At 43.4% G+C, this 21,300-nt stretch overlaps 1 protein-coding gene across 5 annotated transcripts in view; it reads left to right on the top strand.

Annotated features, from left to right (window-relative positions):
- LOC140135383 (leukocyte immunoglobulin-like receptor subfamily A member 2) overlaps positions 1 to 9,820 on the top strand; it is a 37,168-nt gene extending 27,348 nt beyond the window's left edge. For 3 of the 5 annotated variants that reach the window (XM_072156832.1, XM_072156835.1, XM_072156831.1), the window contains 4 exons: positions 4,478 to 4,744; positions 6,254 to 6,511; positions 7,427 to 7,462; positions 9,550 to 9,817. In XM_072156832.1, the coding sequence (XP_072012933.1) occupies positions 4,478 to 4,744; positions 6,254 to 6,511; positions 7,427 to 7,462; positions 9,550 to 9,728 (740 nt within the window). In that variant the 3' untranslated portion in view covers positions 9,729 to 9,817. Of the gene's footprint in view, positions 1 to 4,477; positions 4,745 to 6,253; positions 6,512 to 7,426; positions 7,463 to 9,549 lie in introns of all 5 variants that reach the window. The other 2 variants (XM_072156834.1, XM_072156836.1) reach the window with 2 other exon arrangements.
- The last annotated feature ends 11,480 nt before the right edge of the window (positions 9,821 to 21,300 follow it).

Raw genomic sequence — 21,300 nt, 5'->3', positions numbered from 1 at the left:
GAGTGTTTAAGTACTATTAACTAGCTGCAGGATTTCAGTAGAATTGGACATTTTCTTTGATCACATCTTCCTTTTTCTGTACAGGCAGTCCCGGGTTACATATAAGATAAGTATATTTTGTAATTGTAGATTCAGACAAAAAAAATTTTTTTCCCAAGTGACAATTGGAGTTTCTAAATTTTTTGCTGTAATTGGACCAAAGATTATACATACACCTTAGATCTGATTATTGCAGCCTGGGACTAAAGTTAAGCATCCAGATAGCTTTACCAGAGGTCACAGTGGGCAGATGGGTCCGTCTTTAACTAGAGGTCTGTAAGTTGGGGACTGCCTGTATTGAACTGACTGATTGTGGGAAATGTATCAATTTATCTACACCAGACTGCTGGAGTAATTCACACCTGAAATGCCATACACCACATTTATAGACAGAGTAAGACCATTTTATGCAGTTTTCCAACTTGTCCTCAGCAAAAAGGAGGTGTGACCTCACAGGAAATAGACTGTGCACAAGAAAATTCCATATTGAGGTGTAGCAAACTAGACCAACTACTAGAGAGATCAATGATCAATTGTTTTCACATTTCATGAAAGTGAAAAGTTTTTAAAATTCAAACTGTTATAAATATGATCCAACCCAAGGACATAGATTTAGCTCTTCATACAGAGGTAAAAAAAAAGTTAAAATTTAAATTTAAAAAATTCTAATCATCCCTCTTTACCTAGAACTGATATAAAACATAACAAACAGTAAAAATCACAAACATGTTAGGTATCGGCATGTTTCAAAATGCCCGATCTATCAAAATATAAAAATAGTTATACCCAGCAGTGATGAAAAATGTCTGAAACTCTACTTTTACATCATTTTACATCACATAAAAAATGGAATAAAAAGTGATCAAAAGATGGCATAGTCCTGAAAATGGTAGCAATGAAAAAGTTATTAGCATCAGAAAAAAAAAGTTTCATACAAACTTTTATTTTTGAAAATGTATTAAAGACAATAAAACCTATATAAATTTGGTATCACCGCGATCGCACCGAACCAAAGAATAAAGTAGGCATGTTATTTGGAGCAAAGAGTGAAAGTCGTAAAAACTGAGCCCACAAGAACGTGACGCACGTGACGTTTTTTTAAAATTTTTCCACATTTGGAATTTTTTTTCAGCTTCGCAGTACACGGCATGTTAAAATAAATAACATCACGGGAAAGTAAAATTTGTTACGCACAAAATAAGCCCTCACACAGGTCTGTACATGTAAAAATGAAAAAGTTATGGATTTTTGAAGTTGGAGAGCGAGAAATCAGCCGAAAAACCCTGCGTCCTTAAGGGGTTAAACACCTTATGGTAACAAGTTCTATTACAAATAAAGATTGACATAAAATGGCTAATTAATGAATTACTGCTGTTCTGACATATTCAACTTGAAATTCTAGTGAACTACAAATGGTAAAGTGTGAATAACATGGTTCTACTATGTTTGTTCTTTGTTAATTTTTTATGCAGAAAATAAGCCCTCACACAGCTCTGTACACAGAAAAATTTAATTTTTGAAGGTGGAGAGCGAAAAATAAACAAACGCTGCTTCCTTAAAGGGTTAAAGAACCCTGTCTCCCGCATTTATACCACTAAATTACAATAACAAGCACACAAAATGGGTATATAGTGCACTAAATGTGCTTTACTGAAAGAATAATTATTACAAAAGCCAAACTAATACAAATTCATGCCAAATATAGTATATTAACCCCTTTCCCGATGGGCGCAGTAATAGTATGGTGCAGCGAAAGGTGCTTAATGCAGCGCACCGCACTATTATGGCGCACAGTGTCACGTGTCGCATGCGCACCCATGTGCCTAGGTGTGCCCCACCTGGCTTGCCGCAGGCTCACTCACCTCTCCTCGTTCCAGCGCCGGCTCCTGTAGTCTGCCACACGAGTCCCAGCCTCCTAGGATGTGCGCACCGGTTCAGTGAAGTTTAGAGGGCCAGCGTGCTGCTAATTGGTGCTGGTCAGCTGTTGCCCGGCTGCTGCCCTGATAAATAGCCTGTCTCTTCCTGTTCTTCTTGCCAGATCTTTGTGTCTCGTTGCACGTTTTTGACATTCTGTGAATTATCCGTTGTGACCTCCTGCTATGTCCCTGACTCCGATCCTGTGCCCCCTGTTCTGACCTTCCGCCTGACACGACTCTGATTCTGCTTGCCTATTCTGTACCTCGCCCTGGCCATCACCACGAGCAAAGTCGCGCCTGTGGAACGACCTGGTGGTATACCGTCCAACCAGCTTTGTGGTGGGCTCAGGGGTCGACTTACTTTATCGCTTGCAGTGGTTCAGTGGGTCCATCACCACCGACCATGACACACGGTAGATACCGGCTCACGTTCCGAGCCACCACCATAAAGAACCGGTTTCAGCTGCATATTGTAGCTGACATCCTGCTGTAACACCTGCGACCAGAGATTCTTCCGATTGTGTGTGTTAGCCCCCTACAAGCATGACCGCGGCCTGTAAGGGGCTTCTGAAGGGGATCAGAACCCCTGCACCACATACCTGGGGGTCCGATTCTCCGATGACAGCCTGGGGTCTGCCAGTGCCTTGGGGCTGCACGATGAAGTCCGGAAGCCAGGTCCCTGCCGGCTGTGATCCACTAAGCATGTGCACCATGCTCACTGTATTACATTAAACATAGCAATACGCTCTGTGTAAGTTGTGTATGTGTGAAAGTCCCCCAAACACCACAATTTCCTATACACAATTAATAAAGTGCAAAAAAAAACACTAAATCACAAAAAAACACATATGAACTGCAGGTTTAAATCCCAATTCCTGCCCTTTTCTTAATTTTCCATTATCATTAGTTCTGCAGCTCACATAACCAGTGGTGCTCCCCCTTCAGCATCTAAAAGTGACTCATGTCAGGCTTTCTTCAACTCTTTTAAGCCTATTTGCATATGCATTTTTTAATAGGTAAATGGACATAAAAGAGGCAATACTAGAGGGAGTACAGAGGTTATATTCACATCCATCCGATGACAGCCTGGGGTCTGCCAGTGCCTTGGGGCTGCACGATGAAGTCCGGAAGCCAGGTCCCTGCCGGCTGTGATCCACTAAGCATGTGCACCATGCTCACTGTATTACATTAAACATAGCAATACGCTCTGTGTAAGTTGTGTATGTGTGAAAGTCCCCCAAACACCACAATTTCCTATACACAATTAATAAAGTGCAAAAAAAAACACTAAATCACAAAAAAACACATATGAACTGCAGGTTTAAATCCCAATTCCTGCCCTTTTCTTAATTTTCCATTATCATTAGTTCTGCAGCTCACATAACCAGTGGTGCTCCCCCTTCAGCATCTAAAAGTGACTCATGTCAGGCTTTCTTCAACTCTTTTAAGCCTATTTGCATATGCATTTTTTAATAGGTAAATGGACATAAAAGAGGCAATACTAGAGGGAGTACAGAGGTTATATTCACATCCATCCATACTGGATGCCTATATGAGTCTTTCCCCAATATGAGAAGACCAATAGTATGAAAAACTATAGTTTTGTCTGTGTTAAAGGAAACCTACCATTTGATTTGATGCATCCAGCTCAGGTTGATTAGTCATGCTCGACTAACCTACATTTGTAATTATAATCTCATTGTTGATCGAGGCAGCCATGCTGACCCAGCTTTCCCAAGGTCCTGAATGTTCTTATTTTTAAAAGACCTTTTTCACTTTTGTTTGCACAATATTTTGACTTTTCAAATGTTACTAAAGTAGGTTACTTTGTTTAACCCCATCGTCACTGTAATACCATAAAACACTCATGTTTATCCATTATGTATCTGATAGTGTTATCAAACCCAACTTATATGGCCCAATCACTAGATGACATTCATGAATAGTGTAAGCCGTACACAGTTTGTACCAAGGCAGAAAATAATGCATTCACAGTATATATTAAACTCGGAGCACACCATGCCCAATAATACATCAAATAGAAAATATCACAAACTGTGGCTAGCTCACAGCACACATTTTCTATTGTCTATTGCATGTACATCACTGGTATATGAACGTGACATGCATCCACATCGCAAATTGAGGGACCATCAATTACAATGAAGTGGGAAAGCTTGGATTCTGTGTTCGACTCTCCACCTCCCTCACTTTATAAAACTAAGTTATATCTCACTTCAAAGCTGATTTTCTGGGCCATGAAAGAAACATGATCTGAAAGGCATTTAGCTGCTTTACAACATACTGGTAGTGGTGTATTAGGTATATCTCTACTGACAGGTTCCCTTTAAACATGCAGTGAGCCAAGAAGGGGAGACCATATTCACCTCATTTGCCAGTAGGTGGTTATAGGCAACATGTTTAACTGTTAATCCTCTATTACTTTGACAAAGGTAATTTCTGAATATTATGAGAATTTTCTTCAGTTTTATTTCAAAATATTAACCTTTTTTATTGTACAGAGGAAACCATTCTTACACCTTCAATATCTGTCAAGCCAAAGAGCACTATCCCAGCAGGCAGCAACATAACAATTCATTGTGATGGAGCAAAGCCAAGAGAGATGGTCATTCTATATAAGAATGGAGGAAAATTCTTGCAGCAGCAGTCAGACAATTCTACAGCTGAATTCATTATAGTCAATGTATCCTTGAAGCACCAAGGCAGTTATTTCTGCATGATGCACTCAGACTCCAGGATCTCCAACCATCTAAAAATTGAAGTACAAGGTAAAACTTATGTATTTTTTGGCCCTTGTTTATTAAACACCTTATGGTAACAAGTTCTATTACAAATAAAGATTGACATTAAATGGCTAATTAATTAATTACTGCTGTTCTGACATATTCAACTTGAAATTCTAGTTACCTACAAATGGTAAAGTGTGAATAACATGGTTCTACTATGTTTGTTCTTTGTTAACCCTGGGTACTAAAACAAGGTCAACAACTCTTTGTTATTAAGTTGGCCAGATGATCGGTCAGAGATCTAATCAGGTCAGGCCTATTTTATGACCACCCAAGATCACGGACCCCAACTGGAGGACATTCCCTGCACTGAATAATGTGATGGAAAGGGAGAAGGGAAATTCAAAGTCAGCAAGCAAAGTCAAACCAGAAAGTATGTAAGTAAGTAATAGGTACAGAGAAGGTAACAACCAAAAGGCAGCTCTGTACAAAATCAGCTGGTTAAGGATGGCAAGTAAACAAAGCAGAAGGTAGGCAACTCAAATCCAGGTCATGCAGAATAATTATAATAATAATGAAGCCACATCAGTGGCAGGGAAATCCAGCCCCAAGGATGCTTTATAACTGGCCAATGAGATGATTGAGAGACAGCTGACCTAGCCACTGAAGGTTTCATTCGTGCATGTGAGACTAGCACTGCAAACAGGGAATCTGCCTTCTATAACCATCAAGTTGCATTCAGACATTGACATGTAAAATATAAAAAGTACAGGCGGTCCCCTACTTATGAACACCCGAGTTACAGATGACCCCTAGTTACAAACGGACCCCTGGATGTTGATAATTCACTGTACTTTAGCCCTGGCTACTATAAACAGCTATACAAGAGTTATCAAAGGTGTCTTGCTTAAGTTTAAGCTTTTTTTTAAAATTTGTCTGGGGTTAAAATGATAAAATATACAGTTCCGGCTTACATTCAAATTCAACTTAAGAACAAATCTACGGAACCCGGGGACTGTCTGTAAATCATAGTGTTATAAAGTTACTATTTAAATAGATAAATGCCATTTTGATGTAAGTAATGGTTTGTCACTGTTGACACTTATCTGCTCTTCAATTTGGCTTGTATTGTGGTTTATCAATATTATGACTTGGAGCTGAATAGTGATCTTGAACACCTGTATACATCTGCCCAGGTTTTGGTAGCTGTGTACAGTCTGGCACTAGAGACAAAAGGGATGTTGAAGCATTCCTATAACTACCAGGATCAAAACCACATCATTGTTAACAATTGGTCAAAAGCCAAACTTATTTTTATAACATCTAATTTTTATTCCATGTGAAGAGTTTGCAATTCTGATCCTAATGCCACAACCCCTGCCCAGTAGTGGTGCCAGGTTTTGGATGAGGGTGATTAGTTTAAATTGTATGTGGAGGCTAAGGAGCAACCAGGGCAGTGACTAGCTATGAATGCCTTAGAAATATCAGAATAGAAAAATTCCACAATACCATTTTAATGTTTATTTTGACCTCATTCTTAATATGTTTTAGAGCAGGACCGCATTTTCCTATCCAGTACACCAAGGGGGTCCATTTTGAGTGGCAGCAATGTAACGCTCCAGTGTAATGGTACAAAAAGAGAAGAGACTGTCAGTTTATTTAAAGATGGAGAACTGTATGAACAGAAGACATCCAGCGGGTCTGCAGTTGAATTTCTGTTCAGCCATGTGGACATACACCATGAAGGGACTTATTACTGCCTGTCTTCCAGCTCTAAACGGAGCAATACTATCTACATTTGGATCCAAGGTAAATTAGCTAATGATTATTGTTATGAATGCAATTGTGATGTCAACTGACATTTCAAGGGGGCATTTGCTGACATTTCATCAAGGGGGCCTCTGCTGACAATTCATTAAGGGGATCTCTGCTGACAATTCAGTAAGGGGGCCCCTGCTGAAAATGTATTCAGGGGGTCTCTGCTGACATTTCATTAAGGGGACCTCTGCTGACATCTCATTACGGGGGCGTCTGCTGACATTTCATCAAGGGGGTCTCTGCTGATGATTTATGAAGGGGGCCCCTGCTGACAATTTATTAAGAAGGCTTCTGTGAGCCTATCATTAAAGAGGTCTCTGCTGACATTTCTGTAAGGGGGCTGCTGTGAGCATATCATTAAGGGGTTCCCTTCTGACATTTCATTAAGGGGTCCCTGCTAACATTTTGTTAAGGGGTCTATGCTGACATTTCATTAAGGAGACAGCTTTGAGCATTTAATTAAAGGGGCATCTTCGGACATTTTAATAAGGGAGGCTGCTGGACACTACATATAAAGTGTATAAGGAGTATGGTTCTATGAGTATAATTCTGTGTATGTGTATTCTCAAGTCTAATGTGCGGGACAGGGGTGGCATTGAGTTTATATATATGGGGACCCCAATACAAAGTTGGCACCAGGAACTAGGAGAGTCTTGTTACGCTACTGCCCCTCCCTCATTCTTATTGAGATGTGTTTCATAATGTAATTCAACTATAATGTATGAATGCAGCCAAACAATAAAGAAAAATTATATAAGAAACTTATGTTCGTGGGAATACCCCTTTAAAGACAGGACTCTGATTATGAGTGTTTTGCTTACATTATAACAATGACAGTGGTCTTTATTCACTATATCTTTCATATCTTTTACATGCCGTGTTTGACAATACAACATTCTATTTCAGAAGAAGAATTTTCACCCACTGAAAGTGGTAAGCAAAGTAAGTTGTGCTCATTTACAAAATCATCATATTTTTCATTATGTTTGAACATATACAGAACCATTCTTTAAATTATATATATATATATATATATATATATATATATATATATATATATATTATTGAAGCAAAAACGTGACGTAAATGTGAAGCAATAGTAAAAGTGGCAAGAGTGCACCAGTAAGACTGCTTTCACACAGCCATTGTGGGGACGTATATCCAGCCACCATACTGTGGTGTGCAACATAGAACATGCTCTATCTTTCCCCATGTTTACAGCCACGTGTCATGGCCGAGAGGAGAGGGCTAAATAGCACTCGCCCGGGCTACTGTGAAAGCAGGCTAAAAGAAATATATTGGCATCACACTGTAAATAAAGGGCCAAAGTACCTTCTAGAGAAAAAAATCTCCCACAGATTGACAAGTTATGGTAACTGGTCCTAGAGGGTAAGGGTAAGAAACATATAGGGGGAGATTTATCAGAAGTGTCGAAAAACAAAATTGTTCTAGTTGCTCATGGAAACCATGAGCTCAGTTTTTCTTTTTACAACAGCAGTCTGTAAAATAAAAGCTGAGCTCTGATTGGTAACGAGGGCCAACTAGAACAGTTTTGATCTCAGACACTAGTGATAAATCTTTCCCATCGTGTCTGTCATTTAGGATATAGGTTAGATTTCATAGCACCATATAACACTTCAATCAGGTTAGCTGTTCTGTGAGCTTTTAACCCACTAACCGACTAACATTCTCAGACAGGAAGTTACATTTTATTTCTAGCATTGTCTCTTTAATTTAAAAAAATGTCCATTCAGTTATAAAAAAATCACCTCCATATAAAAAATATCTACCATATATACTCGGGTATAAGCCGAGTTTTTCACCTTGATGCACGCCCCCCCTCCCCCTCCCCGGCCGGACCTCTTTGATCGATCGTGTATCTTCTCAGTGTCCCCGCACCGTCCGTCAGCCGCTCGTTGACATAGTACACAGTATGATGTCAGCGAGCAGCTGATGTCACGATCCCTGCGACGGACGGCACGGGGACATGGAGAAGATACCGGAGCATCGATCGATAGAAGAGGCGTCGCAAGGTGGGGTTTTTTTGCAGGCTATATACTACAGGGGCTGGAAGGCTTTATACTACAGGGGCAGGCAGGCTATATACTACAGGGTCTGGCAAGCTATATACTACAGGGGCTGGCAAGCTAAATACTACAGGAGCTGGCAGGCTATATACTACAGGGGACAGGCTATACACTACAGGGGGCTGGCAGGCTATATACTAGGGGGCAGGCAGGCTATATACTGCAGGGGTTGGCTGGCTATATACTACAGGGGCTGGCAGACTATATATACTACATGGGTCTGGCAAGCTATATACTACAGGGGGCTGGCAGGCTATATAGTACAGGGGGCTGGCAGGCTATATACTGGGAGGCTGTGACCTATACATTTCCCACCCTTGGCTTCTACTCGAGTGAATAGGTTTTCCCAGTTATTATTAACTTTCTTGGTTTTGATATTTGTCTTTTAAAGGTTTCCAACAGTATACCCTTAGGAATTTATGAGATTGGTCTCAGATTTTGTTTAATCGTTGGGGTATTTATTCTAAACCTTTTTGTATGTCCGGTTCTTTAGTTCACAAAACTACATTCTTATCTTCAATTTGATACCATATTAGATATTAATATTTGTGTATCTTAAATCATGCTCCTATTGCAGCCTCTAAAAGTGACTCTTCTCTACTCATTTGCATATGGCTTTAGAAGTGTTTTTATAGGTAAATAGCTGAGATTTAACATAAAGGAGGTAATAATAGAAACATTAATTCATATCCTTCGTCAATTAACTGGTAGTTTAGTGATGTATTACTGGTGACAGGTTCCCTTTAAGAAAACAATCATTTAGAAACTGGTACATGATACTTCTCTTTTGTTCAATTCACCCATGGTTTTGGCTTCAAAAGCTACTTCCTTAAACCCAATTGTGTATCCTTCCCCTTAGAGACTTGTGTAACCTTCAATTATACATAAAATAAAAATAAAACCCCTTTAAAAATCTAAAAATCTTGTGTCCATCATTTGCAGGTGTTACTGAAGACAAGAAAAAAGATTTTACAAGAGGAAATATCATCCGCATTTGTGCAGCAGTAGTTATCCTTGTAGTACTTATAGCTATTGTCTCAGAATATTGCTACAGTATGAAGGAGCCGCAAGTAAAACAGAACGAATGCGCAACTAAAAATGAATATGAGCTCAACTTTTAAATGCAACTCTGCAGTTTGTTACTAACTTATTTCTCTAATGTACATGTAAAATAAAACAAACTTACAACCAAGAGAAACCAAAATAGTACTGAAGCTCTGTTCACATCTGCATTTGGGAGTTTTGTTTAGCTTTTCAATTATATTGAGGGTAAAAATTGCATGGTAGACAACTCTAAACAGTAAGTAAGATGTCATTGTCACTCTGAAGCGACACTTCCCGCAGCCATCGTCAAGCAAACTGGTGAATCATGATAACATTATTCACCAGTAAGTCCTGGGCAAACGGCTTTAATGGGGTATTCCAGGAATATAATAAACCAAGAAAGCCTTAACAACAAGTATTGCAGGGATGCGGATATGAAAAACCTCCGCAATCTAGCCCTGTACCTCACCAATCTTGGATAACAAATCAGCGCAGGTGAAAGAAAAATCTAATTAAAACATAACTTCTCCTGAGAAGAGTCTGAAATTTAAGTACCAATTAGTACATATATATTGTATAGAATAGATAGCCACAATGGTAGGCTAGTCCATAAAGTACTACAACAGCACAAAAGCCATTGCTCTTGAAGTATCTTTATGAAGCATCTTTATGAGGATCGCCGCTCCCTGTGACCTCATCATGGAACGGCGATCGGTCACCAGGGAAGCATCTGGTCTTCCAAAAGACCTGAGGCTTCTTCGGGTTAACCCAATCATTACAATGTGCTATCCCCAAAATTCTGAAAATACGGAAAATCGATGTTCGATTTGTAAGCCGCGTGACATCAAAATAAATTATCCAGACATTTCACCAATTCTGAAAATATAAAGTAGACATATGGGAAATGTTATCCAGCAAGTTATTTAGGTGGTAAATCTATCTGCCTGAAAACGCAATGATTTCGAATTTCGACAATGCCAAATTTTTTTTAAAATATCATCATTTCTTTTTTTTTTGTAAATAAACGCAAAACTTGTCAGCCAACATTTACCACTAAAATGAAGCACAACATGTGGGGGAAAACAATCTCAGAATTGTTTTGATAAGTAACAGCGTTCAAAAGTTATAACCATATAAAGCTACGCATGTCAGAATCCAAAAAATTGGGCTGAGCCTTAAGCTACAAAATGGCTGCGTCCTTAAGGGGTTAATGTGCCATTTTCATCTCTTTCTAATTATTGATATTTGTCCTTACAATAGTTTTTTGAGTGACATCTAGTGGTTAGTGGTGGTATACCCTTGTCCTGTTTTAGTATTAATAACACACTTTTTCATTCCTTGGCTGCTGCATATGATTTTGAAGGTTACCTTTGACTTGTATTTTAAATAACTAATCAATAAAGTATTATCTATTTTGAAATGTTCAAAATTACAGAATTAGAGCATAAAAAATATAATAAACCATGTCAAAATTCAGAAGTTCAAAATTCAAAAGTGTGATTCAAAATTTCCACAAACTCGTTAGGGGAAGGGTAAAAGAGTAACTTTGATGTATATATTTTTTTCCATAAATTGATAGCTCTTGTCATTATGTAGAACAACTTTGCCTATTACTTTTATTACCTACAGTGGGTGCGGAAAATATTCAGAACCCTTAAAATATTTTAATCTTTGTTATATTGCAGCCAATTGGTAAGATTAAAAGTTATTATTTTTTCTAAAATGTAGATACAGAAATGTAGATATTTTTGTGAATTTATTAAGCAAGAAAACTGAAATATCTCATAAGTATTTAGGCTGTTTGCTATGACACTCATATGTAACAGACATGCTGTCTATATAAGCTCAGAGTGCATGTCAGAGCACATGAGAATCCTGAGGTCTAAAGACCCAAGGAGCTCTTAGACAGAATTGTGGCAGGGCACAGATCTGGCCAAGGTTACAAAATAATTTCTGGAGCACTCAAGGTTCCTAAAAGCACAGTGGCCTCCATACTCCTTAAATGGAAGAAGTTTGGGACAACACAACTCTTCCTTGATCTGGACGTCTAGCCAAACTAAGCAATCATGGGAGAAGAGCAGTGGCGTAACTACCGCCGTAGCAGCCGTAGCGGTTGCTACGGGGCCCGTGAGGTTAAGGGGCCCGGGACACACAGCCGCGTGTGCCTGACTCGCCTACTGCCTCCCAAACAGATGAGCCTCCCGTATGCCGGCAACACTGAACTTCCCTCCCAGCCGTCCACACAACGAACCGCCCACCAAACTGCCCGCGTACACTTGCCAGCCAACTTACCGTCTGCCCGCCCACCTCACTCGCTGTCTGCCCGCCCACCTCACTTGCTGTGCGCCCACCCACCTCACTTGCTGCGCGCCCGTCCGTCTGTACCCGTCCGCACCCATCCGCCCACCGCACTTGCCTCCCGTTAGGCCCGCCCACCGCACTTGCGGCTCGACTACCCTCCCAGCGCACTTGCCTCTCGTTAGGCTCGCTCAGCGCACTTGCCTCCCGTTAGGCCCGCCCACCGCACTTGCGGCTCGACTACCCTCCTAGCGCACTTGCCTCCCGTTAGGCCCGCCCACCGCACTTGCGGCTCGACTACCCTCCCACTGCACTTGCCGCACGGCCGACCGCCCACCGCACTTGCCAACCGCCCGCACGAACACTGAAACACCCGCCTGCCGAACTTACCGCCTGCACGAGCACTGAAACACCCGCCTGATGGTTCGCCCGAACACCGGCCTGCTGACCCACACAGCCACCGTGCTGGACATCAAAAAAGTAAGTACCATTATTTAAATGTATCTGTGTATATATGTGTATAGATATATGGTTATGTTTGTGTGTGTATATATATATATAATGCTGTGTGTTTTTGTAAATGCTGCTGCATGTACTGTATGTGTGTGAATGTGTGCGTTTGCTGTATGTGTGTGTATATGCTTTATATACTAAATGTATGTGTGTTAAATGCTGTATGTACTGTTTGTAAACACAGTATGTATGTATATGGTGTGTTTATACTGTATGCATAAGTATACATACTATAGGTATATAATGTGTATGTACTATACAGTGGGGGTCATTTACTAAGGTGTTAACCGAATATTTCCGATTTGCGCCGATTTTCCCCGGGATTTTGGTGCACGCGATTTGATTGTGGCGCATCGGCATGCATGCGACGGAAATCGGGTGGCGTGGCCAAACGATAACCCGACGGATTCGGAAAAACTGTTGCATTTAAAAAAAAAAGTGTCCCGGGACTCGCGCTTACCTTCACCAGGTATAGGATGGTGCATTTCGGCGGACTTCATGGAACTTAAGCGCAGCAGCGACACCTGGTGGACTGCCTTAGTGAATAGCCGGAAGACCCGAATCCACCGCACAGAACGCACGCCAGTGGGGCGTGTATAAATCTATATATGAGTACATAAATGTGTGCGTATAAGTGTATACATGTATGTATGTGGGTGCAAGTATAGAAAAGTGAATGCAAAGTGTAGAACTTTATATGTTTGTAAATATGTGTGTATAAATTTGTATATATCTTTTAAAGGGGAAGGGGGGCCCCATGCAAAAATCTGCTATGGGGCCCAGCCACTCCTCGTTACGCCACTGGAGAAGAGTCTTGGTAAGAAAGGTAAAGAAGAATCCAAAGATCTCAGTGGCTGAGCTTTAAAAATGCAGTAGGCAGATGGGAGAAAGTTCCATAAAGTCAATTATCACTGCAGCCTTCTAGCAGTCAGTGCTTTATGAGTGTGCTGATGGAAGCCTGTCCTCATTGCAATACATATGAAACCCTGCATAAAGTTTGCAAAAATACACATGATGGGCTCCCAAACAATGAGAAATAGGATTCTCTAGCCGGATAGTCTTACCGAGTTGGTCTTACCCAGTGCAACTTTTCTAAGTATACAGAATTATTCCAGAATGTAGCATTATGGAATATGGCCTTGCATTCCATCATTATCATCTTCAATATCACTTTCACCTGGTCTCACCATCACTCATTTCTCTCATCCACAGGTATGTCTGCTTAATTTGGCACCCAGCCTCTCTTGTCTTTCTCTGCACCTTTCATGTTTATTGGTAAACAGATATTGGTAAACGCATATGTGTTTTCCTGTTCTCCCTGGAGACTTCCTGACTCCTTTCTGTGTCTCTCTGTCCTCTTGATTACCACACTGGGGCACATTTACTTATCCGGTCCTGTCGCAATCCTCAATCTGGTCTGTCCGACGAGGATGAAGTCCGGCACAATTCACCAAGATCGTGTGCCCGATATCCTGCATGTGGCGCTTCTCCGCTGAGGTTGGCCGGAGTTCACTATCTTCTTCCCGGTGTATGTGAGTGTATGTCTTGCTACACAATTTGAATTTAAATCCTGTGCTTAGTCCGAATCCGTCGGGTTGTCCGATGCCCCCCGATTTGTGTCGCATGAAAGTCGGCGCGATTGCGCCAAAATTCATTTGCATGTGCCAAAAGCCCCTGTTAAATGCGCCGCAAATCGGAAATAGTCGGGAACTAATTTGTCCTGGTGTATAAATTGGAGACTACAGGTCTTACCCAGTGCAACTTTTCTAAGTGCAAATATTTAAGTGTACAGAATTATTCCAGAATGGAACCAGAAAGGAACAAAGGGACACTATCTGTAAGAAAATGCCTAACTTTGTCTTTCAAAATGTTATCCAGAAAACAAAAAAACCTCTTTCCTTCATTGCCTTCTCACTCCAAATCTTGTGTACTTGGTGGCACTTAGAAAAGATGCACTTTCAAGATTGCACCACTGTAGGTGGCTGCCTGTGCTTTGGCTCCGGCTTTTGAACCACCCCCCAACCCATCTCAACCTGCCTTGTGGCATTAACATGGCCTTTCACTCTATCACTCCCGACTAAGCGGATCATTAGAAGCACGGGCTCTTTGTCGCATATCTGGCTGCAACGGAGCGCTGGAACCAGATCCTGGCAGCCCAAAGCATCAGTAGCAGCTACACTGGAGCACGTGAAATGTAAGTGATCAAACCAGAGACTTACCGCAAGTCAGGAGGAACGCTGTACCAAGGCTTGGCAAAAGTAGAGCTATGTACAGTGCGGCTTCTGCCAAACCAATACCTGCAGCAGCAGTACACCACGAGTTCACAACAACACTGTCAGCACCGCATCAGCTCTATAGTGCAATATCCCCTACACATGTCTGTCCACTCTGTGTCTATGTTTGTCACGGCCGCACCAGTGATCCTCCATACAGATCGCGGGTACACCTGTGCCCGGACTTACCTCTCCAATGCTCCTGCTTCCCGACTAGGCCGGCTCTTCAAGACTTAAAGGGCCAGCGTCCTTCTGATTGGCGCTGGTTAATGCAGATCGGCCTTATAATCCAGCACCACCCTTCCTACCTCGCTGGATCTTCAGCGTTGTCCCTGTAAGTGAAAGCCCTATCTTTTGTGCCCAAATGAACTTCCATGGTTTCCGTACCAAGCTTCCCTAAGCTGTTCCAGAAGAGGCATGAGATAGTCTCCAGCATTCCCAACGTTTCCAGATGCTCCTGTGTCTCCAGCGTTTCCAGATGCTTCTGTGGTTCTCCAGCGTTCCCAGATGCTCCTGTTGTTCTCCAGCATTCCCAGATGCTCCTGTGGTTCTCCAGCTTTCCCAGACACTCCCGTGTGTCTCCAGTGTTTCCAGACGCTCCTGTGTGTCTTCAGCCTGCCTCCGTGCTCCTGATGTGCCTTCCAGGGTTCCTGTCCAGTGGTGTCTTCAGTCTGAGCGTTACAGTTTGTCCCCTATGAACTGTGACAGTGTTATTGTGACTGGTATATTTTTGTATTGTAATTGCTTCCCCATATGTAATGTATTGTGGTTATGTAACCTGTATTGTGCTGTACCGCAATGTCGTGTAACTGTTTTCATGCAACCAAGGAACTAGCAACATGTAAGAATGTGGCTCTCAAACTATTTATGTATTTGTATCATCAAACATTTCTCTAACTGTTTAACAATTGTAATTGCAAAGTAATTTCCCCACAGGGGATCAATAAAGTTGTATTGCATCGTATTGTATGAGACAAAGATTGAACTATTTGGTGTTAATTCTAAGCAGTATATGTGGAGAAAACCAGTCACTGCTCATCTCTTGTATATTATTATGTCATCCCCACTTCCTGCAGTGCTCGCACACTCTTGAAATGTTGTTAAACAAAGATTAATTTAAATCTTTCTGACCTTTGCAGTGTCACTCTACCTTGCAGCAAGATGACAGGATGCCAATAGGTTGTGAAGGCAGCCAGGAGCCCTGTGATGGCTCAGTGTATGCTCGTAAAGCAGTACATTGTATTCCTTCCTAATAAACTTTGGGGGTTTTGAGCAACATTACATACTGTGTGGGACACGATATACACTGTGAGCTGTGGGGGACATGAAATACTGAGTCTGTGGGGGCATCATATACTGGGCCTCTGAAGGACATTACTTCCTGGTGGCTGTGAAGACATAACTTACTGGGCACTGTGTGAGACATTACTTGCTGAGAGACTAATTTAGTGTAAGAGAATTATTCAGTAAAGCAGATATTATTTAGCCTAGCAGCAAGGGGGGGGGGGGGTATTTGTAGAAGCCACACAGGTATTAAGTGTGGATTGTATTATTACATGCCAAGCCACATACAATGTAGGTCCTAGAATGAGGGGGTTGGTCCACGCCACAGATCTTTTATGACCCTAGCAACATCTCTGGTCACTGTACCTGCCCACCAGTAGTCACAATGTCTGCCCCCCAGTAGTCACAGTGCCTGCCTCAGTAATGAAAGTGCCTGTCCCCAGTAGTTATAGTGCCTTCCCCCAGCAGTCACAGTGCCTGCCCCCCCCAGTAGTCTATTACTCACATTGCCTCTGTAGTAACATATAGTCATGTAGTCACATATAGTCCCCACTAGCCTCCTCCCCACCCTTTCCAATACAGACTGTTCCTTCTTCACCGGTTCTTTTTTCTTCCCTAGCAATGAGCAGTGTCTTAAATTGAAGTAACTTATTTTAATATATAATACAGTGATAGTGTCCCTTTAAGGCCGGTAGACCTTTGGTAACCATGAAATGTAGCCCCCCTTTAACATACAGTCCCATGTAAAAACACCTTTGCCTATAGGCTCTCTCACAAATATTTGCACGGAAGACTGCACCTCTCACTGTTACTACACAACACATAGCCCCATGTAAATGCATCACCGTGCTTCAAAATAAAGTCTCACGTAAAAAATACTGAAAAAACTAAATAATACAAGCTGCAGATACCTGAATAAATAATCTTTATTTATTTTACGCATGATAAACTGCAGGAAAACCAAGGAGATGGGAGTAAAAAAAAACATTTTAAAACCTGGGAAAGACTAAACGCGTGGGAAAAGCCTGTAGGGCCATCACTGTCCTTTGAATAAAAACACAGTGGAGCACATTTACTTACCCGTCCGGAGGAGTACACAGAAAGTGCATTGTCCAACGATAATGCACTGTGTCGCGATTTACTAAGATCATGAGCACGATACTGTGGATGTGTCGCTTCCCTGCTCAGGTCCGACGGAGTTCACCTTCTTCTTCCTGGTACATGTAAGTGCTTGATCTTGCGACACAATTTGAAAGTTAAATCCCATGCTCAGTCCGAATTCGTTGGATCGTCCGACAGCCCGCCCCCCGATTTCTGTTGCATGAAAGTCAGTGCAGCTGCGCCAAAATCCGACCGCATTCTACACAATCCCCCGTTAAATACCTGTCACAGCCGAAAAACGTCGGTCCTGTCTAAGTATACCTCTGGGTTTCAATCAGGTGACCCTGTGGACTGTGTGGTGTATATCTCAGGAGTTATTGTAACGGTTCCCTAGCCTCAGATTTGTAGCCAGAAGACTGCCCTACTCAGTAATGCCCACTGATACTGAAAGGTACACATGAAGGTGGAAGGGTGTAAAAGGCTCAGAACTGGCAGGGATTGGGAGATTTAAAGGGAACCTTTCACCAGGGACCTCATATTTCACTAAAGACAGATTGTAAAAGGCCATGACACCTGCAGTGCAAAAATGTCTCTCTGCCTTTTCTAAGCATTTGCATTACAATATAATTGTGTGTTATAACTTACTCTTGCATCCTGACAAAATCCTGAGGTAGTCACAGGGGCTGGACTTTGGTTTGGATGCATTTCAAAAAACAACATGTGACCTGTTTTAGCTGCAGGCTGTCTCCATGTTTGTGCTCCTGTACAGCTTGTCCCTCCCCCACTGATGTCAGGTTGACCAGGCTGTGACCTCTGAGAAGAAGCACGAGGTGGAGCTAGACAGGAGCACAAAGGTGGGGGTCAAGCTCTGAGGAGTGAGTAACACAGACAAGCCACATGTTGTTTTTTGAAATGCATCTAAACAAAAGTCCAGCCCGTGTGACTACCCCAGGATTTTGTCAGGGAGCAAGGTAAGTTATGCAAATGCTTAGAAAAGGCAGAAAGGCAGATTTGCACTGCTGGTGTGAAGGGCTTCTGCAACCTCTCTTTAGTGAAAATGAGGTCCCTGGTGACAGGTCACTTTAAATGGCTTTTCCACCAGAAGGCATAGTAAATGTACCCCAATGGGTCAGGTTAAATAATTTCCAAAATCCACATTAGCGATTTATGTAATTGTCCTACTGATATAAAGACAAAAACAGCAGAACTTTTATGCTTACAACTTGGTGATATGTGCATGACATCCTACAGATAAATGTGCTCTCATGGCAGGGCTTCTAACTGTCCTTATTCAGCACAATGCAATTGATTTATTGAAATGTCTCCAACAAGTTGCAACACTTCCTCAGCCCTCTCAGTCACATGATTTACTGCCAATCAAGCAGTTATGTGACCAGATGGCACATCAATTTCAACGTTTAAGTGTGAATGATTTTAAGACTCAACTGCTACAACTGTGGGCAAATGTGTGTCTCCATGTATGTCTCCATGCACAGGTCTGGGACAAGGGATTTAGGCATGCTAGACAAACAAAAAATGGTGTGCCACCCACCACGTGGCAGAATCAGTGCTAATCCTAAAGAGAAGAATTAACTGGCTTCCTTTCACCTTTAAACATTGCTGCACATATAGATATACACCTGAAATTAGTTTACCGCCCATATAAATATATCCCACGCATACAAATAAACATATTGCATCGGCGAGGGTGTTGCATACCCCGGGGGCAATTGAAAGAGCCACCCTCGGCTCGACTACAGATGGTTTGGGGCACAGAGGGGGCTAAGGGCACTTCTGGGAAGTGCAGGCTATGTGAGGTGTAGGGACAAACCGCCCATGGTCCTGGAGACAGGCACCTGGGTTGGTGTCGGACTAAGACAAAAATATGTAGCTGTATGACAGTTGGTCGCTGACGCCATTAAACCGGACTGTACAGTAGGAAAGGTGTGGTGTCATGTCCTGTAATCCACTCCTTGCACCAAGGCCTGTATATGTGTTATATCAACGCTTTTTCCCTGGCGGCAATTATATAGCGTGTATATCTGCATTGCGTTAGCATATGCGACACGAGTACCTCCTGACTTTGTATACATCCTTACCCATGTATGGGTGGCATCCAGGTGCTATCTGTGTAACACCCCCGGTCCCCTAAAGACCCGCAGTTTACGGACTACCCCCATGTGCAAACCTCGGTTGGAGGGATCAGGTAGCGGTCAGTGTTTTACACAAAAAAGACGGTCCGACACAGCCACACTACAACCTGTAAAGCCTATGAAAGGGTTAATGCAGACTACTGGCATATCTTCTGACAGTGTGCAAATATTTGGTAAATTCACATTGGCTTAGGAGCCCAATGGGTACACATCTTAAAACGTTACAAACGTTACAGAGGTAGATAGGCTACTCAGGGTAGCAGAATAAATGTCTCTTTTCCTGCAAAGAAAAGGCATAAAGAGTGCAAGCAGAATGTCCATACCTAGAAAGGAAGGCATTAAGTGCAAAATGATAATAAATAGCAATAGCAACTTTTCCTTGGAATTGGCAAAAGTCTCACAGAAGGTCTTTAATGACAAAGTCCATCTTCTGGGTACAGCCCTTGAGGTGGGGAAAAGTGCACTAGAAGAAGCAAAGGGTCTCCTCTATGTGTAGAGGGACAGAGTCCTTTGAAGAAATCTCTGCGGTGGCAGAGGAAGGGGTGCTATCATAGCACAGGACAATAATCAGTTCAAGGTAAGTTTCTTGACTGAGATAAATAAGGGTAAGAGTCTCAGGACAGTTTCTGGCTCTATAGGGTAAGGGCAGAAATAAATATTTACAATGGACATAGTACCTGGAGAGGGCTACAGCCCTTCAGGGGTTAGTCAGATGCACCTTCGCTGGGTTCAGCAGGGACAGGATCCAAAGTCAGCAGGGAATCCTGTGCATCCTCAGCGGGAGTAGGTGCCGGCTGGGGACACCCGGTGGCAGTAGCGGGTACTGCAGGTGCAGCAACATCCTCCGGACCTTCAGGGGGAGGAGCGCTGTCGCCCGGGGTGTCGGCTGTTCCAGCCTAGACGGAACCTCCGGACAAGGCTCGCTAGCCGGGATATCTTCTCCCACAGAAGAGCCGCGGGACCTGGCAATGCTCCCGGCAGGGGAGACGGTGGGGGTGGCGCCCTGGATCATGCCGGCCCATGGATGGCAATGGGACCCGTACTCACGATTACCGTGGATGGGGCATTCACGTGGGTCACCGCCCGGGGACTCGCAGCCGAGGAAGAAGAGGTATTCGGGGATTCCGGCCACTCGTCGTCCTCATACAGGTCGTCATACGGTGGGTAGCGGTCCTCATCGGAGTCCGGGATCCGGATCACACCAGCCGCCCAGGGTCCTCGGGGCCCCTCCTGCAGGGAGAACTCAATGCACTCGCCTGGCTTCAGGTTGTGCTGGCTCTCTGGCAGATCAGGCCTCTTGACAGACCGGCGGGGAATAAATACCTCCTGTCCGGTGTAGTCTTGAGTGGCGAAGCCATAGCCACGTTGTTTGTCGAAGAACCGGACCATACCGGTGGTGCGGTTCTTTTCCACCCAGGCTCCAGCTGCAGACCGGCCGGCCATGTAGCGTTGGGCCTCCTTCTAGCGGCGTCTCTGCTCCGAGACAGCGTCTCGGAGTCTCTGGCGGGCGGCCTCACCTCGGCCTCGAGGCTGCGGAGGTGCCGGTGCTAGGGCTCGTGGCTCCGGTGCAGGCTCGGATCTCCGTGATGGTCGGGCAGGTGCCGGAACAGGAGCGGGAGCAGCCGGAGGATCAGGAACCGTCACAGCAGGGCTAGCAGGCCGAACAGCAGGGACAGTAGGCCTCGGAGCAGGTGGCACGGTAGCAGTAGGCCCAGGCGCTGGCTCAACAGAAGTTGGGGCCTCCCCACGTGGCGCCTCCACGTGGGCCTGCGGTACCGGTATGGTAACCGGGATAGGCACGAGGAACCACCCGGGTGGTACTTGATACTCCGTCACCGTCTGGACATACTTCCGGGTGACGAATGCTCGGGTCAGTCCTCGATGCAGCCGGTGCCCAGCAAAGGGCCTCCGGACCGGCTGCGCAGAGACCACCACCATGGTCTCCAACACTTCAAAGAACTCGGGACGCTCCACAGGAGGGAATGGCGGAGGACCCCACATGATGCTGTCCTCACTGTCCAAGATCC

This window comes from Engystomops pustulosus, chromosome 6 (assembly GCF_040894005.1).
Source record: "Engystomops pustulosus chromosome 6, aEngPut4.maternal, whole genome shotgun sequence".
Lineage (NCBI taxonomy): Eukaryota > Metazoa > Chordata > Amphibia > Anura > Leptodactylidae > Engystomops > Engystomops pustulosus.
The sequence above is the reverse complement of the archived record's forward strand: the minus strand, read 5'-3'. Positions and strand labels throughout refer to the sequence as shown.